The 25,992-nt window shown below is 50.1% G+C and overlaps 1 protein-coding gene across 1 annotated transcript in view; it reads left to right on the forward strand.

The window, feature by feature from the left end:
• TCF7L1 (transcription factor 7-like 1 (T-cell specific, HMG-box)) overlaps positions 1–25,992 on the forward strand; it is a 110,834-nt gene that overhangs the window by 72,003 nt on the left and 12,839 nt on the right. Inside the window, exon 2 of the mRNA XM_014530091.1 lies at positions 17,725–17,808. Within this exon, the coding sequence (XP_014385577.1) occupies positions 17,734–17,808 (75 nt within the window). The 5' untranslated portion in view covers positions 17,725–17,733. The remainder of the gene's footprint in view (positions 1–17,724; positions 17,809–25,992) is intronic.

A 25,992-nucleotide genomic window follows, 5' to 3' on the forward strand; every position in this document is an offset into this window, starting at 1 on the left:
CCCCCCCTCCCCCCACCAGTGTCTTGCGTCCATTGGTTATGCTTATATGCATGCATACAAGTCCTTTGGTTGATCTCTTACCTCCTCCCCTCCCAATCCTCCCCAGCCTTACTGCTGTAGTTTGACAGTCTGCATATATTTGTTTTTAAAAGCAATACAGATTTAGCCAAAAGAAGAAGAAAAAACACCCATAACTTTGTCATCAGACATAAGTTCAGTGCACCTTTTAGTGTGTATCCTTCCAGATCTCTTTTCAACACATTTATAAAAATGTATGTTTTATAAAAGTGGGACTCGAACATGTTTTGTATCCTACTTTTACACTGAATAATATATAATAAACACCTTTCCGTGTCTGCAAATAGTCACCTACTTCATAAATACAGATATCTTAATTGTAGCATAATATACATCATACCTTTTGGCTATTTATTATAAACAGCTCTGCAGTGAGTGTTCTTGCAGCTAAATTTTGCCCACATCCTTGATTATTTCCTTAGGATGCATTCCAGGGGAGGTAAGCCGTGGGAAGACTTGATACATACCTCCAACTTCCACAACAAAGGTTTTGCTAATTTACTCGCCCAGGAGCAGAGTATGAACAAGTGCCCGTGGTAATTAAAGAGGAGAAAAGCCTTTGCCAATTTGACAGGATTTAACTCATTACTGAGTTCATAACTTCTTTATCTTAATTTCTGCGAACAAATGGGAGTGGAGCTGAGATTTTCCTTGGGTGTTTGGGTAAGTGCCCAGCCCTGAGGGATCTTTACCCACTAGGTCACTGCCTCTGGGATAGCTCCCTTCCCTGGTTTGCAACATGGCAAATGTCCTTATTCAGAGTCTTTGTTCCCCTGCATTGGCCCAGTCCACTTCCCGTATGTGCCTGGGAACCACCAGGGGGCAATGTGGAGCCATGGCCACACTCAGAAGGTCTTCCAGTTTCTCCATAATGGAATCCTGAATGATACGGTTATTCCTTTGTTGTGTGTTATATGGGTTGCTGATTGGCATTCTTAATATTGATTTGCTTAGGGTAATATTTCATCCCCTTCCAACTATTTGTATATTTTCCCCTATTGTTTATATATGTTGATTGCAAACTATCGCCTGTTCCAACCTAGCTCTTGTGCAACTAGGGGCCAGATACCTGGGTTGTTCTAATCCAAGCGCTGCCAGTGGCCTGAGTGCCCTTCTCGGAGAAATGCCAGGATGGGCTGGAGGAGTGGTGTGGGTTTCTTCTCTTCCAGCACTAGAGTAATGAAAGGGATGATTCAGGGCTTGGGCACATTACTAACCTCTCTGGGCCTTAGTCTCTTTGTCTGTTCAGTGCAGATAGTAGTAGCATCAACTTACAAGGCTGCGAGGGCTAAATGAAATAACACATGGATATAGCTTGGCACAAGATAACTGATCGGTGAACGTAATCTTTAAAGACATCTGTTTACTCTTCCATGCAGTTTGCTGTCCTTGGCTTTTGCACCTGTTCACCTGCTTACCTGAGAGGATGCCAGTATCAGACAGAAGGTGAACTTAGAAATGCTCTATCCCACTGCGGGGCTGAGCAGCACAACCCCGCCCCGCGGCCTCAGCTGCAGAAGAGCTGGGATATGTCAGGTTATGTTTTGTAACCAATAAATAAACTGTAGGGGGAACTATTTAAACAGGTGGAAGCAGATAGGATATCAGTGAATGTTTGTTTGATTTGATCAATCTTATTGATTTAAATCAGCGGTTCTCAACCTGTGGGTCGCGGCCCCTTTGGGGGGCAAATGACCCTTTCACAGGGGTCGCCTGAGACCGTCGGAAAACACATATATAATTACATATTGTTTTTGTGATTAATCACTATGCTTTAATTATGTTCAATTTGTAACAATGAAATTGGGGGTCACCACAACATGAGGAACTGTATTAAAGGGTCGCGGCATTAGGAAGGTTGAGAACCACTGATTTAAATAAATGGAGTCTTTATTGACTGGTAGACTGACTACCCACTGGCAGTGGGCAGACCCATCCACTGTATCCATTGCCTTCCCCAGAGGCTCTGTTATCACTGCTCTTGCCCTCGGCCAGCAAGATTAGAGTCTCTGATGACCACCCCAAGAGCTGGGCCACTGATTGCTTTTGGCCTTGGGTCTTTGGATATATTTCTGCCTAGAGCTGGCTGGGAGGGACACTTGCGTCTCTAATGCTGTGAGCTCTAAAACACCCTGCAGGAGTCATCAAGAACCTCTCACAAATGATGTGCCAGGCCAAGGGCTGTGGGCACACAAGGGACAGATAAGATTTGGTTCCTGTGGCCAAGAAGCTGAGAAGGGAGATGAGGGCGGGTCCATGAGTCCGGCTGTGAGCAGGGAATTCCGTGGAGCAGCAGGTGTGCAAACAGCATGGAGGAGGGGCTGAGCTCAGGCCAGGAGGGAGGGGTTAGGGGGCCATTGCAAGGTCAGGGGTGGTAGAGATGAGAAAATACTGTGGCAGCCAATGGACAGGACTTCGTGGCAGGCTAGGCAGCTGACAGTGAGGGAGAGGGTGGAGGGCAGATTTCTGAGGTTTCCACCGAGGTGAGCACAAGAGGATGGTGGGTCTGGTAAGAAGCATTTGGGAAGAACAGAATGTTGTGTCCTGGGACATGCTGACTTCTGGGTTTGTAGGTAGAACCTCTTGTGGTTCCTAGGGATGCGCATGGCTCTACAACAGTGTCCCCCAAAGGTCACCGGTTGGCATAATCGTTGCCATGTGGCACCTGTACTGTCTACTAAATATTTTTATTTGAATTGAATCACTTTTCCCCACTTTTCATAAAATGGAGCTTCATTGTAAACAACAGTGTCCAAGAAATCAGAGTTGCCCTTTTATGTATGTGTGTGTGTACACAGGGTCGGGGAAAGTAGGTTCAGTTATAAGTACGCAAAACAGAGTTTATTCCTGTGTTTATTGTACATTGTTCCAGATGAACAGCTCTAAGCCTACTTTTGCCCACCCTGGTATATATAATACATAGATATTATAATATATTTTAATGCCTGTTACAATGGATAATTTAAATACTAAAACTATAGATATTATGTCATAGAATTGCAATGGGAATTGGGAATATGAAGTGAGGAGGAGGCATGATGGATTTGGGTGTTGTGATAATATATATAGGAAGTATCTACTTAGAGAATCCTCACAATACATGTTAATTTCTTAGCCCTTCCTCCCCTCTCCTATCCTAATTCCCTGTGCCCTTACTCCAGTATGAATGTAGTCCTTTTGCTGTTCCCTGTAAGTGACCAACCCACTCGTGCACACCCATTTGCACGCACACTAGCATAGGGTGCAGGGACCTACACTGGGGCTGCTTTACCAGGAGGGTTGGCCGGCGCAGAGGTGGCTGCCGTGGCCTTATTCTCACCATCCTCTCTCGCCTGTGGGTCAGAGTTCTCTCCCAGAACTGCCCCTCCACTGAGGGACCTCCTCAGACATTTCCCATTTCCTGGTGCCCAGGAGTTATTGACTTTGGCCAGACACTGGGCCTGTGGCGACGGATGGACGGAGAGGGTTCTGCAGAGAGGCCCTTCCAGCTCTGTGCCCGGGAGGCAGCTCCAGGCCGCCTGGCAGTTCTTTGTGTATTTTACTGGCCCGAGATAAGCACTTCCTGTTCCCCATTGATTCTACACAGATCCTGCTTCCTTTCTCCTCAATACCTGGGCCGCTCTCCAGCTTCTCCTCCCACAGGGGAAAGTCCATCCGCCTCAGAATTCCCAGGCCGATCCCCGTCAATGGGTTTTCTGCAGATCAGCACTGGTTTGACTGTCCAGTCACGTTCTCTGTGGCTCCTCACGTCTGGCTCGGAAGGTAGTCCTCGCGTGCGGGCCGGCCGGCCAGCAGAGAAGTGCTCGAGGCCTGCTCTCAGCCGCCTGCTCACCAGCTGAGTGTCTGCACCTGCCTTCACCCTGAAATCAGAGTAAATAGACTGCACCTCACAGATCAAGGTTAGCCAAGTGTCATGGCCGCCTCGTATACTGGGTTGAGGACCCGGGGTCTCCCTGATGTGACTGGGGAAGAGGGACTGTCATGGGGCGGAGCACTGATGCCCCGTATCTGCTACCCCAAGATTCCAGGACGAGACTGAAGCTTCTAAAAGATAAAAAGCAAGCCCCGTGTCCTTTGAATCTCACCATAAAAGTCTAAAGCCCTGTTTTCTAACGCCAGCCGGACCCTCAGCTAGTTCATGCCCTTGAGTGATCCCAGGAGCTTCCAGCCGGCTTCGTTTCCCCCAAATGAGGATGCCAGTACTTGCTTTATATCTAGGGCTCAGTTACATCAGATGAGGTAATTAACACACAATGCTTTAAAAAGTGAAATGATGCCCAGCCAGCATGGCTCAGTGGTTGAGCGTCAACCTATGAACCGGGAGGTCATGGTTTGATTCCTGGTCAGAGCACATGCCCAGGTTGTGGGCTGGATCCCCAGTGTGGGGCGTGCAGGAAGCAGCGATCAATGATTCTCTCTCATCATTGATGGTTCTCTCTCTCTCTCTCCCTTCCTCTGAAATCTATATATATATATATGTATGTGTGTGTGTGTGTGTGTGTAATCTTTTTTAAAAGTAAAATGACCACAGAAATGTATCTTGCCTGTGTTACCCACTCAGATGCTACGCCCTGTATAAAATCTTAGGTTTTCCCATAAGAATCCTACTCACTGTGATCCCTCCCTTCTGTAACCTGTCATTTGCTGACTTTATTCAAGCTATTTGTGCACTTTAAAAAATCTTTCCTGTGGCATATCACACACATACACCACCACCCTAAGTAGGAGGCGCCCACTGGACGTGTATGGAGTGCTCTGTACAGAGCCTTCACTGTGTCTGTCTTAATCGGTTCTGTGTATAAGCAGGCAGTTCTGTAAGAATGGGAAGCCACCTAGTAGCTTTAAGTAGCATAGTTTTATGTTTCAGAAAGATATTTCTAGAGGCAATGAAGGGTGGGCCGAAGACCTGGGGAGGGAGCAGGAGCAGTGCTGATGGTGCAGGACAGGACTTGGGGCCCCTTGCATCCCATCCACCACCCTGTTCTCCGATGTGGACAGCAGACATGGTCATTTTGAGGCGAGGTGACCTGCAGCCCACCATCCACCCCTTCAAACCGGGTGGCTGCCCCCAAGTGCTTCCTGGATAGCGAGTCTGGAGTCAGGAGACCAGAGGCAGGCAGAGGCAGCTATGATGGCCCAGCCATGAAACAGGGAGTCCCTGCACCCCTAGGCTCCATGAAGATGCTGGGACTCACAGAATTGCTGGCCAACAGGAGGTGAAGGAAGCAGCTAAAAGACATAGAGGCCGATTTTGAAGTTTCTCATTGGGTCAACTGCAGGCACAGGTTTCAGGGATGAAAATAATCTAGGGCAAAGGAAACAGGACAAAAGGAACAAATGGGACTCCATGAAAATAAAAGGCTTCTGCACAACAAATGAAGCCACAACAAAATGAAAAGAGAACCCACTAAATGGGAGAACATATTTGCCAATGAAGCATCTGATAAGAGGTTACTTTCCAAAATTTATAAGGAACTCATACAACTTAACAAAAGGAAAACAAACAACCCAATTTAAAAAATGGGCAAAGGACCTAAATAGACACATCTCCAAAGTGGACATACAGAAGGCCAAGAGACATAAGAAAAAATGCTCAAAGTCACTAATCATCTGAGAGATGCAAATCAAAATGACAATGAGGTATCACCTCAAACCTGTCCAAATGGCTACCATCAATAAATCAACAAACAGTGTTGGCAAGGATGTAGGCAAAAGGGAACCCTAGTGCACTGCTTGTGGGAATACAGAATGGAGTTTCCTCAAAAAATTATATAGGGAACTGCCATTTGCCCCAGTGATCCCACTTCTAGAAATATATCCTAAGAAGCCCAAAACACCAATCAGAAAGAATATATGCACCCCCATGTTCATAGCAGCGTGATTTACAATAGTTAAGATTTGGAAAAGGCCCAAGTGTCCCATCAGCAAAGAAGCGGTGGTACATTTACACCATGGAATACTACGCTGCTGTAAAAAAGAAAGAAGTCTTTACTATTTGCAACAGCATGGATGGACCTGGAGAGTATTATGCTAAGCGAAATAAGCCAGTCAGAGAAAGATAAGTATCACATAATCTCACTCATTTGGAATCTAATGAACAAAATAAACTGGTGAATAAAATAGATCCAGAGACATAGAAGCATGGAACAGACTGTTGAATTTTAGAGGAAAGGTGGGGGGTGGGGAGGCGTAATTAATAGGGAAATTTATATGCATAGGTGGACTCAGACAATAGAGTGGTGACGGTCTGGGAGGGGCAGGTACAGGGTGGAAGGGGTCAATGGGGAAAAAACACACAAACAAAGAAAGGGGACATCTATAATACTTTCAACAGTTAAGATACACTTTTTAAAAATAAAGGCTTAATCAAGTCATACACACATGACAGTTTTTTTCATGTCTATGAAAGGCTTTTAAAAAGTGGCATGTTTATCTCTAAAATAAGGTAATAAATCTAAGTTTTAAAAAAAAGAACTAATCTGAGGGTTATTTTTAATAGCTTTGCTTACTGTTGCAATGGTTATTGTAAAATTTTCTGATGAATAATAAAAGCTCAAAGAAGAAAATAAGAAAACTGCCTGAAATGCTAAAACCCAGTGAGAAAATTTCGATGACTGTCATTCCAAGTTCTGCAACTGGCTTTTCTCACCGAGCAGTTTGCCCAAGACATTTATTTGGGTCCATAAATGCTGACCAACCAGGGGGCCCACGGAGCCTGAAACCACAGTTGATGAGGAGGGAGAGGGCTTCCAGGCGGAAAACGGGTTTCCCCAGAGCTGCCCGGTAAGATGAGGCCTGAGAGAGGCCCGTAGGGGGTGGCAGATAAAAGGTCAGTTGTCTTTTCTTTCTCAAGTCCTCAGTGGTCATGCAGTAATGGAGGCAGAGTGACTGGAATGGAAGCCAGTGGTGAGGAAGAGGAGTGGCCGAAAGGGCAGCTGTGGGCCCGCTGGCCTGTCCACCCAGCCACGAACAGGGCTGCTGGGCTCTCCTCCTCCTCCTCCCTCCCTCCCTCCCTCCCTCCCTCTCACACACACACACACACCACACACACACACACACGCCTCTCAGGCCTGCCCTTCTGTCTGTGCGAAGGTCATATGCAGTAGAGGTTGCGCGGTCCTTTGTGAAGTGTGAGGAGCCACAGAGATGCCCTCCTGTGTGTATCAGCTCAGCCTGTTCCTACACCTGCAGGTTTCTCTCTCTTTCTTTTTATTGATGAGAGAGAGAAACAGACAGACAGACATCGGTTTGTTGTTACACTTATTCATGCATTCGTTGGTTGATTCTTGTGTGTGCCCTGACCGGGACTGAACCCACAACCTTGGTGTCTCGGGACAGCACTCCAACCAGCTGAGCTACCCGGCCCGGGTTACACCTGCAGATTTCGTTCCCACCCTGTCCCTCACCCCAGTAGATTGTACCTTCCCCCGGCCACACACATCCTTTTTTCTAGTCTTCAAATCAGAACGTGTACATTAGACAGTCTCCAGCCTCACTGAAGAGAAATGGGAATTGAAACGACAATGAGCTGCTTTTCCACCTGTCCGTTTGGCAAAGATCAGTGAGCTGAGTAACGCGGTGTGGGCATAGTTATGAGAAGTAAGCTCTCTCGTGTCGCTGGTAGCGGTGTAGACTGAGATATTGGTAATGCTCCTCAAAACCTAAACGCACCTACCTCTGACTTAGCAGTTCCCCTCACAGCTGGAAATGGATCCTACAGCCCCATTCATACATGAACAAAACGATGAGTGTTCGAGGATGTTCGTCACAGCAAGAGCCTGGGACGCGCCTCCCTGTCCTCGGACGTGGACCTGTCTGGTAGCCAGACCAGGGTGGAGGCCAGTGGGGCCGGGGCAGACGGGCCCACCTGATGGGAGGGCGTGCTGTCAGCATTCGCCAGACATGGCCATGCCGAGGCCCAAGCCACAGGGAGAGGAGGCAGGGCCAGGCAGCCGTGGCCAGCTCCTCCCGCGTGTGTTCGTGAGAGTCAGTGAGCACAGACGTGCCGGGAAGACCTGGGCCCCCTGCGGCCATGGACCGTGTGTGTCAGCCTTCCAAAGCTGTCTGAGCAGAGCCGCAGCCCCAGCAGCAGGGCCTGCCACCCACCGGCTCCCGCCCGCAGATGGTCTGCGCTGTTCCGAGCCAGCTGCCACCCAGCTGATGGTTAGCATCTCCCCCTACACGGCCTGCGGGCGCTCCCACGGAGGCTGGAAACCATTGTGGTGGGACTGCTTACCCATGGATGCCAGCATGTGCTACAAAGCGGGGTCGTGCTTGTGTGTTTGCTTAGAGGGCCAGTTGCTTAGCACTTACTAACACGCCACCGAACAGGACCTCGCTCGTCAGAAAGCACCCGCGGATGAGTGAGTGGGCTTCCCTGTGCTGGGGTCAAGCGCAGGCCATAGGCTTGTTGAACAAAAAGAAGTTTTATTGACTAAATTCATATTTCTTTTCTTTTTTAAGAGAGAGAGAGAGAGAGAGAGAGAGAGAGAGGCAGGCAGGCCCTGGCCAGTTGCTCAGTTGGTTAGAGCATCATCCTGTGCAACAAAAGGTTGTGGGTTTGATTCTGGGTCAAGGCATGTGTACAGGAGGCAACCCATAGATCTCTCTCTCTCTCCCTCCCTTCCTCTCTCTCTAGAATAAACATATCTAAGGGTGGGGATAAAAAAGGGAGAGAGAGACATCGACTTGTTGTTCCACTTACTTGTGCATTCATTGGTTGGTTCTTATATGTGGCCTGACTGGGGATCGAACCCACAACCTTGGCGTATCGGGATGTCCCTCCAACCCACTGAGCCAGGACCTAAACACGTATTTGGTAAGAGCTCGTCCCGTGCCCAGCACCCTGCTTGGCGCTCTCCTGGGGGGCTGACATTCTTGAGACAATTGTCCTGCAGGTGGGAGGTCCTGTTCCTCTCATGTACAGGTGAGACCCCAGAGTTCTGTAAGGGGAGGTGACTTCCTCAGGTAGATGGTTTCTATATGGGATCACCTCGGACTCCTGACTCATATTTATTGAGCACCTCCACACGTCTCCTCGCCCAGGAGCCAGCCCGGTTAGACACACAGCTGCATCTGCTTCTTTTTCTCCACAGGAGGCCACCTGGTCCAGGTCCCTGCCTCCAGGCCGATGAAGTAAGATGTCCCTGTTTTATTTCCTTATTTATTTATTTATGTTGATTTCAAGAGAAAGGGAGAGGGGGAGAGAGAGAAACATCCATGACGAGAGAGAACCATTAATCTGCTGCCTCCTGCACACCCCCCACTGGGGATCGAGCCCGCAACCTGGGTGTGTGTCCTGATCGGGAATTGAACCGTGACCTCCTGGTCCACAGGTCGATGCTCAACCACTGAGCCACCATGGCCGGGCAAACTGTTCCCATTTTAAAGGTGAAATGATCGAGCCCAGAGCCTGGAGCCCCGGTCTCCTGCCTCCGTGCGCTGTCCTTCCACCACTCGACAGTGGCCTTGGGGAAGCCAATGTTAAAAGCAGACCTTTAGTAGGCAACGTTGGCAGATTCTCTGAAACGAGAGGAGAAGAGACTACTTTGAGGCCATCCGGGAAAGAAGGAATTAGTGGGGGAAAGAGGAGGAAACGGAGGCCCAACCAGCCCCTCTTCTTCCTCAGTTTACTGTTCAGTCACGAAATTCGTTTGGAGTCCCCTGCCGCCAGGGACTCAGTGCTGTGACCGGTGCCGAGAGAAAAAGTCACCTCGGCTTAAAACACAACAAAAAATGTGGCTCCAAATAACTCTTCCAAGGAAAAAGATGTGTCGTAGTAAATGGAAAAGTAGCTTGTTTTAGGGAATGATGGGCTTACTGAGCAGGTTCATTTCTAACAACTCCCCGGACGTCAAAACCTCAAGAGGGAACCGAGCCTCTGCCCCTGAGTGTGGGGACTGAGAGCCACAAACGAAGCCCATGCAGGAACAGCTCGCCGCCAGAGGGACGGGAGGGGTGGGAGCGGGTGGAAACCGTGTTCTATGCATTTGCTCCTGGAACGCGGTCTAATCCATCATGTTCGGGGGCCAGTCCTAAGACTTTCACTTTCTCTCCTTCGGCGGCCCCCGAGAACTCAGCTCTTGTTCCCACTCGGGAAAGCCTCTCTGTCTCCTCACTGATGAATTGGTTGCTCGGTGTTGGTCTATTTTCACATTTAAATCAACGCGTGTCCATTTTGACAGAAGGCCGAGGATCTTAAACAGGCCTCCGGGACCGGCAGGGTGGGGGCCCCCCCTCCAGGCTGCGTTCGCAGAGTCTTGGCCCTGCTAAGCCAGCGGGTGTGAGAGCCGGTCGCTCACGCTGCACATCTCCGAAGGACCCGGGCAGGGCTGGGCAGTCGGTGTTACGGATGTGAAAACGGGGACTCACCTCCAGGTGGGGCACATCGTGAGTGTCGGCTTCTGGGTGCGGAGTTGGGGGTGCAGACGTGACCCCGAGGAGCTTACAGTCCAGAGGACAGACCGTGTGCAAGTGGGTAACAGCACCTCGTGCTGAGTGCCATGGCGACACCCCGCACAGCTGTGGCGGAGGAGAGAGTGGCTGACCCCGGGGAAGCGGAGAGGTTTGTCCAGGAAGGCGGCCTCCGCACTGGGTTTTGAAGGAGGAATTAAACTTTCCCACCAGTAAAGGCCGCACGAGGCCGGGGCTCCTTCAGTTGTAAGAACGTGAGTGCAGCTGGTGTCGGGGTGGGGAGCTGGGAGGGTTGAACCTGAAGGGTAGGTTGCGCCAATCACTGGTGAGTACCCCCTTGACCCAGCAGCCAACCAGGGAAGCATTTTTTTAAAATATTCTTTTACAGAGAGAGGAAGGGAGAGAGAGAGAGAAACATCGATCAGCTGCCTCCTGCATGCCCCCACACCCCCTCCTGGGGATCAAGCCTGCAACCCCAGGCATGTGCCCTGACCAGCAGTCGAACCAGCGACCTCTTGGCACATGGGTCGACGCTCTGCCCCTGAGCCATGCCGGCCGGGCCCAGGGGAGCATTTTAAGCAGGGAAGAGATCTGAGAGGATGGTTTTTAGAAATCCGAACTCTTGCAGGGTTTGGGAAACCAATGCAGTAGTCTTGGTGAGAAAGGGTTTTGTCCCTAGTTGTGGCAAAAGGAGGGTAAGGAGAAACTGGTCATTTGTTCACTTTGTCATTAATATATAGTACGACTCTCGGTGTTAAAAATTGCCTTTAAAAGGAAGTGGAGCCCTAGCCGGCTTGGCTCAGTGGATAGAGCGTCGGCCTGTGGACTGAGGGGTCGTGGGTTTGATTCCGGTCAAGGGCACATGCCTGGGTTGCGGGCTTGATCCCCAGTGGGGGGCATGCAGGAGGCAGCTGATCAATGATTCTCTCTCATCATTAATGTTTCTATCTCTCTCTCCCTCTCCCTTCCTTTCTGAAATCAATAAAAATATATTTTTAAAAAATTAAAAGGAAGTGGAGAGCATCTGGCACATGTCCTCATGCCTGTGTGGTGGTGTCTGTCTGCGAGGTTAGGTTTCTAGCCTGCTCTCCTGGGTGGCTGCGTGCCCCACGGCTTCCTGAGAGGGGGGTCTGGGAGGGCCTCCCTTTATTACAGAGAGGGGCCCCCGGGTCTGTGTACCACTGGGGGCCAGAGAGGCGGGAAAGACTGGACAAGGAGAGAAAAGGGCCCTTTCTTTCTGCACCAGGCCTGCCCCTCCCACCAGGAGGCAGCAAACGGGATTCTGAGGGGCAAGGTTCTTACCTGGGAAGCTTTGGGGATGGCTTGTTTCTTTGCTTCCCCTGCCGCTCTCCCTGTGCCGCCCTCCCCATCTGGCACTACTGCAGTTGGTTGTCACGCGGAGCCTTGCTCCCTCCCTCCTCGGCCCTGCTTGACGGGTGTCCCGTGAGAGCCTGTGAATGGGGAGGACGTGGGCGTCTTCACCCACAGCCCAGTCCACACCAGACCGGCTGGGGGAGGGGCTGACCCTACCTCCTGGGAGGCGGAGGGTTAATCCCCGTAGCTCATTGGCAGTTCTGCCTCTGTACAGGGCATGCTGGGATTTCCTCCCAGCTGTTTTACATCATGAAGATTTGTATGTTGGGGAAATTCCAGGGCACAGCTGCAGTTAATCTGCACGGCCTCCATGCTAAGCAGGGAGTTCTGACGGACCCGGTCTCCGCCTCCCTGCAGGATGGGGGCTCTGGCTCCCAGGCAGCTCCCTTCAGAGGGACCCTGGCCTGGACCTGAATCCCACAGAAGCAGCCCGCCTGGCCCAGGGTCACCCCAGGAGGGCCCTGGGCAGGGGCCCAAGACGCAGAAAGGGACCCAGAACATTAAGTAAAAGAGGAGCAGCACCCCTTATCCTCCTATATAATAAAAGGCTAATATGCAAATTGACCCTAAAGGCAGAAGGATGGGTCGCTATGATGTGCACTGACCACTAGGGGGCACACGCTCAACGCAGGAGCTGCCCCCAGGTGGTCAGTGCACTCCCACTGGTGCGCCTGCGTGTAAGGTGTGTAAGGGAAATGAATGCAACATGATTATAGTAATCCGTCATTAGCGAACGTTGTAGTTCATTATTAATAATTATGTATAACAGGATATTATAAAAATTAAGTTATGAGATTTTTATTAAAATGTTTCTTACATACCGTTATATTGCTTGGGCCACAAAAATATCTGTTGTGGGCCGCGAGTTTGACAAGCTTGCTTTAGATTGAATAAGTACTTCTTTCCCTCAGAACTGCAATTCCATGGCTAAGCTGCAGGGGGCTCCAGCGTTTTTATAGGTATCTCTCCCCTCCCCCGTCCCAATACTACCACCTTCACTTGTTTCAAAATCTTAACAAGGCCAAAGAGTATAAAGGGGACCCTAGCCAGTTTTGCTCAGTGGATAGGGCATTGGCCCGCGGACTGAAGGATCCTAAGTTCAATTCCTGTCAAAGTCGCGTACCTTGGTTGTAGGCTTGATCCCCCCCCCCCGCCCCCCCGTCCCTGGTCAGCCCGTGTGGGAGGGAACCAATTGATGTGTCTCTCTCACATCGATGAGAATGCACCCCTCTCTGCACGCACACACACACCCAGCCTCCAGGATGGGCTGGAGCAGGAGGGTCCTGGGCCAGATGTGCAGCCTCCCAGAACCGCCTGTCCCCACTTGTCCGGTGGACCTGCAAGGGCCTGACCTCAGTGGTGGGCAGGGCTGGAGATTTCCACCACCTTCCAGCTTCCAGGTCTCGGTTAAAGTCAGTGAGTGAACACAAGTGCAGCATGCAGATGATATGTGATAGATGGGTCACTTGAAACCTATACAGTTTTATTAACCAGCGTCACCCCAATAACTTTAATAAAATTTTAAAAAATAAAACGAGTGAGAGTGGACCCTGACGAGAGAAGAGGCCAGTGCGGCCTCCTCCTCCCACCGGAATCCCCTCATCTTGGTCGGCAGGTGAAGCACAAGCAAATGATAAGGAACCAAAAGCGGTAGCTGTTAGCCTTACAGCGAGTGCTGTGTGTGTTGTTACATGTTCGTACCTTGAAGGCCCCAGGACCAAGGCCGACAGACCGTCGTCATGCAGCACACAGTCTGTTTGGTACGAGCTCCTCAACCTGCTGAGTAGGTCCTCACGGGGCGGTTTTGCCCCTCCAGGAGGCATTCGGCAGAGTCTGGAGGCATCTTTGGTTATCGCACGCGGGCAGGAGAGTGGGGGCTACTGGCATTTGGTAGGTAAAGGCTGGGGATGCTGCTGAGCACCCCACAATGCAGGGGACAAGCCCCCACAGCAAGGAATTGTCCAGCCCAAAATGTCCCTAGTGCCAAGGTTGAGAAACCCTGCGTTAGGATCCTGCAAGCCCCTATGCCTGACACTCCAACACTCCAGCATTGTCCCAAACCAGGTTCAGGCGGCTCCTTCACACCCTCCCCCTTCCTACACACACACACACACACACACACACACACACACACACACACACACGATTTGGAGCATCCTTTGCGAGCCAGTGAGAAGGAAGAGTGTTCAGCACGTCTTTAGGGCTCTCAGTAGGGGACCAGGTGCTGGTAGAGTTGATGGATTCTGGGAGCCTTCTGCTGTGTTTTGGGGGGAGCGGGGGTTGGGGCCACCACGTTAGCCCCTGATATTTGTGATGGTCATTCAGTTTTTAAAAACAAATATTGTAGTTGTTGTTCCTAGAGAAATGAGTGTGATGTGTAGCACTCAGGTGTGAGCTCTGGCCACCTCGTGTGTCCCTATAGGAGAGCACCGATGTGTGTGCGTCCCTTCAGCTTCGAGTGGGCAGCCCTGTGCCAGGCACAAAAGGAGAGAGAGAAGCCCACCAACTCTGGCTGGTGGCTCAGCTGGTTGGAGCGTCATCCTCTACACCAAAAGGTTAAAGGTTCTTGTGCTGTAGTGAAAAGTGTGGGATGTGAAGTCAGGAGACCTCTGCTCCAGCTCCAGCTCTCAGCGTGAGGGTGGGTGAGCCCTTTGCCCTGTATTTACCTCCATCAGCTCCTCTGAAAATTCGGACCATCATTGGACTTGGCATGGCAGGGTCGCTGCAGACACCTCCGTTATGTGTATCAGGTGCCCTGAAGCGGCCCGTGCCGCACAGGTGTCATTCGCCGAGGAAATTGGTGTTACCTGATGACACCGGTGTGTGTCGAGGGCACGTGCCATGACTGGGGATGGAACCTGCAACCTTGGTGTATCAGGAGGCTGCTCTGACCAACTGAGCTGCCCAGCCAGGGCTGTCGAGGGCTAAAAACATTTAAATACCAGTTGGGCTCCGGGTAGAGAAAGAGATGGTGGGGTGGGAGGAGTGGGAGAAGGTAAGATCATCAGCGGGCGGGGACAGAGAGGAGACTCAGTATGAGGCGTGGGGGTGTCGGGGACCAGAGGACCCCGTGGAAAGACTGTCCTTATTCATGGGGCCGCCAATGCCCTCTGTCATTCTCACCCCCTGGTCTCCTGCAGCCAGGCCTGCCTGCCTGCCCCCCACTCCCCCGCTGTCTGCACCGCTCCTGGCCGGGGGTAGATGTGTCCTTGGGTTGTTATTCTCCCCCGTGGACACCCTTCCGAAAGCCCAGCCCCTGCCCGCAGTCAGTCTTTGTGGTCGATGAAAAGCAAAGGGCCTCGGGTCCTCAGCCCGCGCACAGCCCAGGCCAAATCCTGACTCTTCCTGGAATTGTGTGACCAGAGCGAGGATGAGTCAAAGACGGCTTTGTCTCTGGGAGTCTCTTCCTGGAGCCACCATTTCCTACGCGAGATTTAATTCTCGGAGCAGCCTCGGTGCGGCCGCTCCCAGCGCTGGTCTGCTGCCCAGGAGCGCCGTGTCAGTGTTGACACTAAGACAACATGTGCTCTGGCTCCTGGCAGAGACTAATGGTTTGCTTATGAAAATTACTGCTGCCATTTGTCCCACGTCTCCCACATGCAAAGCACCGTGCTTAATCCTTGACATTGTCCCTAATCCCCACCCCAACCAGGAAGGTAAATGACCGTAGCCTTGCCTACAGTCAGGAACTGAGGCTCGGTTAGGACGCTTGTCTGGGTCACACCACCTACACTGGCGGAGCGAGAACCTACACCCGCGAGTGCTCAGCCCCAGAGCCCAGAGCCCAGAGCCAGGCGCCTCTCCCAGGCCCTCACTGCCCCTGCGCTGGCGCTTCCCAAAGACTGTGCCATGCCAGGTTAGGGAGAAGCATTTCATCTGAAGAGTGAGTGTGTGTGTGTGTGTGTGTGTGTGTGTGTGTGTGTGTGTGTAAAACCTCGCTAGATTTATTACAGTAAAACCTCGCTAGAATGAACTAATTCGGACATGGAGCGGGGGGTGGTATCCGTTAAAGCTGAAAATCTGTTATAAAATCAAGTAGGTTTTATGCGCTGATTTATTACAGTAAAACCTTGCTAGAACAAACTAATTCGGGCATGGGGGTGGGGTCCATTAAAGCTGAAAATCTGTTATAAAATCAAGTAGGTTTTGAGAATGCGTATGTTAAAAAATTGGCAAACTGGTTAGTTTACCTGTTTTTACTTATGTAGACACGTTTGTGTTATTTAAATGATGTATAAAAAGTCTACTTTCACAGAAAAGTTTTCTATATGTATTACGTGATTTTAAATTTATACTGAATCGGTCTAGTAAATGCGTGCATCCATTAATCACCAAGAGCAAACAAATGCACACGGCTGGGGTGTGGCTTAGTGCACGTGGGGACGTGGGCTAGCCATTCAAACTGCTGCAGAAGCCCGACTGGCGTGGCTCAGTGGGTGAGCATCGACCTATGAACCAGGAGGTCACGGTTCGATCCCCGGTCAGGGCACATGCCCAGGCTGTGGGCTCGATCCGCAGGGTGGAGGGTGCAGGAGGCAGCCAAACGATGATTCTCTCATTGTTGGTGTTTCTCTCTCTCCTTCTCCCTTCCTCTCTGAAATCAATAAAAATATATTTAAAAAAGAAAAAACTGCTGCAGAAAGTCACACAACTCACAACAGAACCAATTACCACACTCGATGTGGTGTTGTGATCACGTGGTCATTTGCCGAACACTGTTTAGGAGCGGTGACTCGGGTTTAAATGTGTAGACTATAGTTGTTGATATGTAATATTTATTACGGCGAAATTACTACAGTGTCTTTTCCAACATATGGCCTATTTGTTAAAAATTTTCTTTAAATGACAGTGAATTAATAAAAAAGTAATCTGTTTAATTATAAACAAAGCTTAGTTAAAAGCACTTTAATTTTCACATATAACATACAGACCAGAAATTTTGTCCATTAAATCCGAAATCTGTTAAATTGTCCACAAAATCAAGGGTTTACTGTATTTGGTTTGGATTTCTACAATACAGTACTGCAGGAGAAGACAGGGTGTATCTCGCATAACCTTTTCAGGGCTGAGATACAGTATAATGATGTAAAGATCAGCCCTTGAGCCCTGGCCAGGAAGCTCAGTTGGTTAGAGTGTCATCCCGATACAACAGAGTTGCGGTTTGATCCCCAGTCAGGGCACATACGAGAAGCAACCAATGAATGCATAAATAAGTGGAACAACAAATTGGTGTTTCTCTCTCCCTCCCTTTCTCTCTAAAATCAATCAATAAATTAAAAATTAATTCATAAATAAAAAGTTCAGCACCCTGAGTATGGACAGATATTGCCCATGTGCCCGTCAGTGTCAGGCAGATGGTCTTCATTCATCCATCTATCCATCCATCCATTCATTCACCAGATTCTTCTGAAGAGGCTATGTCGTAGGAAGCGGAGTGCTCGGCAGATGGTTTTCATCCTTCCACCCATCCATCCACCAGATTCTTCTGAAGAGGCTATGTCGTAGGAAGCGTTGTGTGTGATGCTGAAAGACATGGAAAGGAAGGGGGTGGGATCGCTGTCTGGAGCCTTGCTTGTCCCAGGACTACAGCAGGCAGGACCTGGCCCTCACTGACAGGCTCTGAATACTCGGTTGCTTGTAGGGTTGTGTGTTCCCCCAAAGTGACGGGGCTGTGGGTGGCAGTGGTGATGGTACATGTATGCCCTGCCTTGTGATGCCCATTCGGACAGTAAGGAGCGTGTGTGGTGAAAATGCATCACATCTCTGATTCGCCAGTGGCCCAGCCACGGAGCCTCTCTGCTCTCGCGGGGCGCCGGGGCCTGCTCTCACCAGCTGCTTCTGTTTTCTGTCTCCTTTCAGTACCTGCAGATGAAATGGCCCCTCCTCGATGTCCCCTCCAGTGCTACCGTCAAGGACACCAGGTCACCGTCCCCAGCACACTTGGTAAGTCTGTTTCTCCTTAAAGTGCCCTCCTCAGCGGTCACTGCTTCCCCTCCCGCTGCTGAAGCTGCTGGGTCTGGTAGTGTGTGGGTCCCTGAGCTGTTGGGGCTGCACTTCCCTCCCCCTCCCACCTCACACACACACACACACACACAGACACATACACACACACACCCCTCCTGGGATGGTGTGTGATTGGAAATGCCGTCCCACCCTGGCTGGGAACCCTGGCCCTTCTCTGCTGCCACTGGAGCCCGGCTGCCCAGAAATGGTGTCTGCCTCCCTCTGTCGCAGCTCATTCAGCCTCTGCTGCCCCGTCGGAGCACGAGGCGCAGTGGAAGGGGCTCTTCTGTACGGGATGTTCTAGGAAAGAATGAGGTGAGGCGCGTGCAAAGGGACTCCCCGCAGGGCAGCCGAGGCTCTTCTGCCAAGCCCTGTGGCTACTCGGGCTGCAGAGCGTGGTCGGGATGGTCCTGGGGGGCCAGAGCTTGGGGCCCAAGCAGGTCTCACCACCTCAGCACTTGCCACGGACTGAAAGTGAAAGCAAATAAGAGATGATCCTTGTGCCAAATAATAAGCGGTGATCCTCAGCACGGACAGGGGTGAGCCTGAGGAAGGGCGGTGCAGGATTAAAGAAGACAGACAAGAGAATAAAGCTGGGGCTAGGTGGGACGCTGCTCTCTCTGATGGAGAGACGGCACCACGGCCTGCAAGCTGAGTCTTTATTTTATGGCCAGAGGCAAAGTAAGGGCATGGTTAAGATGTTTACAATGTTCTCACGGGTTTCGAATCTACTCAGTTACATGCACCTGAACTCTGTCAAGCCCACATCACTCGGCCTCCTGCAACCACAGGTTCGGACCATAAAGTCAAGCTTACAACTATAGCCTTTGGCTACAATTGTGCTGGGACTTGCACGTGGCTCTGCCACGAGAGGATCGTATGAGGCTTGAACCTGTCCAAACGCTGTAGCTGTAGCTGCTCTCCACAGATCCTGGCCCTAGCCGGTTTGGCTCAGTGGATAGCGCGTTGGCTTCGATTCTGGTCAAGGACACATACCTTGGTAGTGGGCTCCATCCCCGTCTGGACGAGTGATGTGTCTCTCTCACATCCATGTTTCTCTCTTCCTGTCTCCCCCTCCCTTCCACTCTCTGAAAATCAATGGAGAAAAGACCCTTGGGTGAGGATTAACAAAACAAAACAAAACAAAACGAGATGATCCTGGAACCTTGCGTTCCCCGTCCCTGGACTCTTCGTAAGAGCCGCCCTTGCCTGAGGACTATGCACCCCACAAGCTAACGGGTGTTACCCACTGTACAGCGAGTCTCGGAATCGTAGCAGGTGCAGCCATGAGCAAGCCCAGCTGGCACGGCCTGTCCATTGACAGGGAGACTCGGAACGCTTGATGTTTTTTTAAACTTCATTATGGAAAATTTCACGTCTTCCCTTCACCCACACTCCCTGTCCCACCACACTGGGTTGTTTTAAAGCAGATCCCACATTATTTCATCGCATTCAGGACACGATGGCACCCTGATAGTACTTTTTCATCATGAGCTTCGAGTCCAGTGAGGAGGAGGAGGAGATACGTAGAGAGAAATAATGGTGCCGTGAGCCCTTCTGGTTCGCGGTCATCCTGAGCCCTCACAGGAGCAGGCCCTTGGTAGCTGAGAAGCAGTGTCATGTGCAGTTCTCAGATGACTGTCACAGCCATCTGTGGAGGGACAGCTGGAGAGACGTGTCTTTAAGCAGCGGTGAGTGGCAGGGCCAGCCGTCCGGGGCCGGCTGCTCTGAGGGGTTCTGTGGCCGGTCACTAAGAATGAGCAGCCCATTGACCAAGCTTCCCAGGAACAGGCCACGGTGGCTGCCCCTCCAGATTCCTATTTCGGATGGCGGAGCGCGAGGTCCAGGCGCCCTCTAGTGGCGCAGTCTGTCGCGGTGGAACTCATAAATTTTTGTGAGTTTGAGCAATTCCCGCATCCACCCTACCACCAACCTGGCTGTCCCCTCCCTGCAGCTCTCGATAACTGTTTCCAATCTCTGCAGGCCCCTGTGTCCTCTCCACACACCGTCTCTGCACACGGTCTAAAATCTCTAACTGTTTCCGATCTCTGCAGGCCCCACCCATCCTGTGGCCTCTCCACACACCGTCTCTGCACACGGTCTAAAATCTCCATCCACTTCTAGAGGAAGTGAGTTCCCTTTAAAGCGAGCACGTGCACTCTGAGATTCCCATCCTTCCTGTTGCGAAGACCAGCCCATCTCGGAAAAATAAGCTGTGAAGCCTGTGTCCAGCCCTCCTCTGCCTGTGAGCATGAAGCCGTTTCCCTCCCAGTTTCCTGTCCAGCTTTTCACACAAGAGTTAGACCTGCCCCTCCATCCCTGCACCGTGTACTGTGCAGTCCACTGCAGCCTGGCTCAGCTTCCCAGCTGCCATCTAAGCACTAAATCCAGTCATTTCCCCTGCTTTTTCTCAACACGGGTGACACCTGACAGTATCCACAACCCTCTGCCTTCTATGATCCGAGTGTCATCTGTTTTCCTGTCTAAGCTTCCATTTTCTTTCTAGACGCTTTTCCTCGGTAAATCAGCTGCTCATCCCCACTTACCTTAGTGTGACACAAAAATATGTGAAGTCCTGCTGGACCGGCATGGCTCAGTGCTTGAGTGTCGACCTATGAACCAGAAGGTCATGGTTCAATTTCTGGTCAGGACACATGCCTGGGTTACAGGCTCAATCCCCAGTGGGGGGCGTGCAGGAGGCGGCCAATCAATGACTCTCCCTCATCGATGTTTTTATCTCTCTCCCTCTCCCTTCCTCTCTGAAATCAATAAACCTATGTTTAAGCATACACACACACACACACACACAGAGACAAAGACCCTAAACTCTCAGCAAGGTTCAGTACCCATGACGCTGCCAAGCAAACATCAGCCATTGCAAATGTGTGCTCTGCAGATCCTCACTCAGCACTGCACTGCGCTGGGCAAGGGGAAAGCATGGACAGTTGATAAAGTCACTGTAGATAGCAAAATGGATAATTTTCTAGTAAACTGTGTCGTGTGTCAACATAAGAAACATTCAAACCTATGGAGAATTTTTGTGAGTTTATTTGAGCCAAACTGTCAACAATTGCCAGGAAGCAAAATCTCAGTGGATTGAGATAATGCTCCAGAGACGGGCAGCTTTGCACCTTGTTTTATACATTAGAACCAAAAGAGGAGACTTATGTGGCTTACATGAAATTCATTGGTGGTAGATTAGGGAGGCGGGAGAAAGCAAAGCAGGGAAACCTCTGGGATTGGATAAAAAATAAAATGATAGACACATACACCTTTTACATAGTTGAGTACAGGATAGTTAATAGTCAACAACTGACATGATAAAAATAGCAACGAGAGGATTCACAGTCTCTGCCCTGTTGCATTGGTTGTGCCCTGAGGGGTCCAGGAAAGGGGCAGTTACCCTGATAGTCCAAAAGTATGTTATCGTGGATGCAAAAGACAGCAGACAGGGAGATTCTAGCCTAGGACATGACTACCTGCCATAAACTGCTTTTAGTTAAAAAATTTCATTTCAGACCACCCTCTATGGTTATTTTAAGTATCTGGGTTTGCAAGGCCACCACACAGGCCTTCCCTGAGCTTGTCAGGTTAGCACGTGGCCCCTTTTCATCCACAATTATTCTCTGTATTCTGATATGAAAAAGCAGAAACAGGCTTCAAAAGCTTAAAGAACATTTATGGGAGAAAAGCTTACCGTTAACTTGAAGTTCTACGGGTTGGAGAAAGAACACCATTTTCAGTTTTTGAATCCGAACATCGCATTCCCACTTGAGCTACATGCACGTGTAGGAGCACAGCCTGAGGCACACGGGTGTGTGCGTTGCGGGTGTGTTATACAGTGGGTTGGAATCCCAGCTCCGCCTTTATTTGTGCAGCTTCAGGCAGATTACCTCACCTCTCTTTACCTTGGTTTCCTCATTTAAAGATGGGATTCAGAAAAGGATTTGACCTTAGACTTGTGCAAAAATGAGTTTACAATTGTGCCTAACACGAAGTAAGCCCTTGGTAACTGTTAGCTTACCACCATGGTTGTTATTAAGAGAGGGAAAGACAATTAAAATACCATTTAATTAGCAGACTAAGAGGTGATGAGGTCCTGAATTAGTTGCATGGATTGCAAAGGTAATAGAGATAATGAGCCTATGGTATTTAGTATCTACTCTTTCAAGAATATGATTTCATTGTCTGGGATGGGGCTCGTATCTCAGTTGTTTTGTTTTGTTTGTTTGTTTGTTTTAATATATCTTACTGGTTTCGGAGAGGGAGAGAGAGAGAGAAACATCGATGATGAGAGAGAATCATTGATGATCAGCTGCTTCTTGCACCCCCCACACCGGGGATTGAGCCTGCAACCCAGGCATGTGCCCTGACCAAGAATTGAACCATGGCCTCCTGGTTCATAGGTCGACGCTCAACCACTGAGCCACTCCGGGCCAGGCTGGTATTGTAGTTTCATGAGCTCCGCAGGAGATTCTCAGGGGCCCTGATTGCAAATCAAAGGCAGAAGGGGAGGGAGTTGCGAGATGACCCCATTTTACTCCTGCGCACTCTCTAGGCTGGAGGCAGAGCCAGGACTTGAGGTTGCTGATGGAGTTTTTTTATTAGAAAAATGAAAATATTTGATTATGAAATTTATTACAGAATCATGAGCAAAACATTCCACGATGAGTTTTGCCCGAGGAGAAGGGCGATGAATACCTGGAGAGAGTCAGTGCGTCAGGTCGAAGCTGCCTCTCGGGGATGTGTTGAAACAAGTCGTAACTGGGCCGGTGTGGGGATGGAGTTCATTGCGACTAGGATTTCATGCCTTCTAAACAGCTCTAAAAGCTAAGCAACAGGCCCGACTGCGTGGCGCAGTGGTTGAGCGTCGACCTATGAACCAGAAGGTCACGGTTCAATTCCCGGTCGGAGCACATGCCCAGGTTGTGGGCTCGATCCCCAGTTTGGGGCTTGCAAGAGGCAGCTGATCAATGATTCTCTCTCATCCTTGATGTTCCTATCTCTCTCTCTCCCTCTCCGTTCCTCTCTGAAATCAATAAAAATATATAACAAAAACCAAAAAAAAGCAGCTAATTAAGTAACAGTGATATTTCCTAAGTAACCCCTCACCAGCCCCGTCTTTCCCTCCACTCTCCCTGGAGCTCTACGCCCAGCCTTGCAAAACAAATAGACACACTTCCAGACTATAACCAACTCCAAGATCGGATCCCTTCTGTCTCTTCACGTTTGTTTCGCCCACCACCTGTCGCCATGCCTGGTGCAGAGGAGCTGCTCCCGGAGCGTTTGTTGAATGACTAGAAGGATAGATGGGCTGGTGCACCCCTTCTGAAGCCCCTCCACCCCTGCGTCCAATCCCTCTTCTCATTCAAGATTTTTTTAAATTACTTCTTTTTTAAACCATGAAATGGTGCATGCACTGTGTAGAACACTTGGGAAGATGCCAGAGTACACAGAAGCAGACGTATAAAACCCCACAACTTGCGTTTGGTTGTACAGCGTTTCCATCTTGTCTCCGTGTGCACGTGCACTTGTAACTGTCTGCTGGGTGATGACCGCGTGCTTCCTTTAATGAGAGCGAGCGCCTGCTCCAGCACAGGCAGAGGGCCACTCCGAGGCGCGCTGCACTTCCTGTCCCAGGAGCAGTGTCGAGCCAGGGCCTGGAAACCTCCTGCTAGAGAGTGGCTCTCTCGCTGCTCCGCCGCTGAGCTGAGCAGCCTGACCGCCTAGCATGCCAGTTCTCAAGCAGAAACACTTTAGAATTGTAGTTTCTCCATCTTCTTAGCAGCCTACCTGTGTAGACTAGAAAAACATCCCAAACTCGTCACATAGCTCTGCTCTGCCTCCAGTACTGATTTCAATTCTTGTTATACAGTATTAACTTTTTTTAAATCACTTTCATTAAATGGCCAAATTTCTTTTTTTAAATATATTTTTATTGATTTTAGAAAGAGAGTCAAAGGGAGAGAGAGAGAGAAAGAAACAGAAACATCGATGTGAGATAAAAAACATCAATCGGCTGCCTCCTGTACAGACCCCAACCAGGGATCAAACCTGCAACCTGGGTATGTGCCCTGACCGGGAATCGAACCCAACCAACTAAGCCACACCAGCCAGGGCAGTATTATTTTTTTTATTTGGAAAAAAATTTAAACATATATATATTTTATTGATTTTAGAGAGGAAGGGAGAGAGAGAGAGAGAAACATCAATGATGAGAGAGAATCACTGATTGGCTGCCTCCTGCACGCCTCCCATTAGGGATCAAGCCCACAACCTGGGCATGTGCCCTGACCAGGAATCAAACTGTGACCTCTTGGTTCATAGGTCGATGCTCAACCACTGAGCCACACCGGCCGGGCTACACGTGGAATTTTTTAAAAACAATTTGAGAGTAAGTTGGAGACGTTGTGCCCCTTCAGCCCTGAACACTTTAGATGTATTTCCTATGAGACCACAGCAACCACAGCACAGTTATCAAAATCAAGAAATTGACATTCCATATTATTATCTAATTCACAGTATATATCCCAGTTTTGGTAAATGTCCCAATCATCACAGTATTTGTTACAGCCAGGTGGTTATTTTCTGGAGTTCAGTCCGTGATCACACATCACATTGAGTGGTCGTGCCTCTTCGGTCTCCTTTGCTTTAGTGAGTTCCTTAGCCTTCGTCTTGCCTGACCTGACCCTGATATTTTTTGAAAATGTCCCTCTGTTTGGGTTTGTCTGATGTTTCCTTGTGGTCAGGTTCAGGCTATGCATGTTTGGCAAGAACACTCCTGCGCTGAGGTTGTGTCCCGAGTGCATCGCGGGGGGGGGCAGGCCCACGGGGTCCGTTTGTCCAGTCCCGGTGATACCCGCCTTGCTCCTTTTGTTCCGGGGGTGTCTGCCATGTTTCCCACTGTGGACTTACTTTCTCCCTTTGTAATTAATAAGGGCTCTGTCAGTAACGGCTTCAAAGCCATGTAAATGTCCCTCTTCTTGTCCAGTGTTGCCCCACTAGCTTCGGAAGGCCTGCCTCCATCATTCCTTTTATTAGTCTGCTGTTGAGATTTAGCTTTGGGGAATCCTTACTCATATCAACCAGCTTATTAATCTTAGTATAGAGCCGAGTGGACATTGTGGCAACTCAAATCTGTGCATCCATAACACCGAAAAAGATGATAGAGGAGAGAAACTAAAAACCAATATACAGATGTATTCCTGAAGAGAGATCAAAACAAATTAAAGAAGTCAGTAACAGATGAAAGTTAAACTGGGCTGTAAGAACAAACGCTTGAATTTATAAATTGAAAGAACTCACCCAAATTCTACAAAGTAAATGAAAATTGACATTTACCTAGACACATCCTAGCGACCATTTGAATTGTGCACTGGGCCTCTAGTATTAAATAGTGATAAATGCTAAGGGGGAAAACTAAGCCAGGAAAGGCAGATACGAAGTGAAGGGGGAGTGGGTTAGAAGTCACACAGGTTGACCAGGGAAGGCCTCAACAAGAAATGACTCCAATAAACACCTGAAGGAAGTGGGGAGCTGCATGTGTAGGTAGGTGGGGAAGAGCATTTGGGCAAAAGGAACACAGTGCAGTGGTTTTTGAGATGGGCAGTGTGCTCGGCACATTTGAGGAACCACAAAGAGGCCCGGTGCACGAATTTGTGCACGGGTGGGATCAGGCCAGCAGGGGGGAGGGGCCAAGGGCAGTTGGCCAGCCGGCCCCACCCCCAATCGGGGTGTTGGGAGCCAATCGGGGGCCGGGCCAGGGGCAGGGAGGGCTGATCGGGGCCTGGATCAGGCTGGTTGGCTGCAGTGCGCATCATAGCCTCTTGTCATTCCACCGTTCAGGTCGCTGGGCTTTTATATATATAGACTAGAGGCCCGGTGCACAAAAATTTGTGCACTTTGGGGGGGGAGGGGGTCCCTCAGCCCATCCTGTGCCCTCTCGCAGTCTGGGACCCCTCAGGAGATAATGACCTGCTGGCTTAGGCCTGCTCCCGGGTGGCAGAGGGCAGGCCCAATCCCTAGGTGCAGCCTCTGGTTGGGCTCAGAGCAGGGCCGATTGGGGAGTTGGGGCGCCGCCCCCTGTCATGCACAGAGCAGGGCGGATTGGGAGGTTGCGATGCC

The sequence above is a fragment of the Myotis brandtii genome, unplaced genomic scaffold (assembly GCF_000412655.1).
Source record: "Myotis brandtii unplaced genomic scaffold, ASM41265v1 scaffold714, whole genome shotgun sequence".
Lineage (NCBI taxonomy): Eukaryota > Metazoa > Chordata > Mammalia > Chiroptera > Vespertilionidae > Myotis > Myotis brandtii.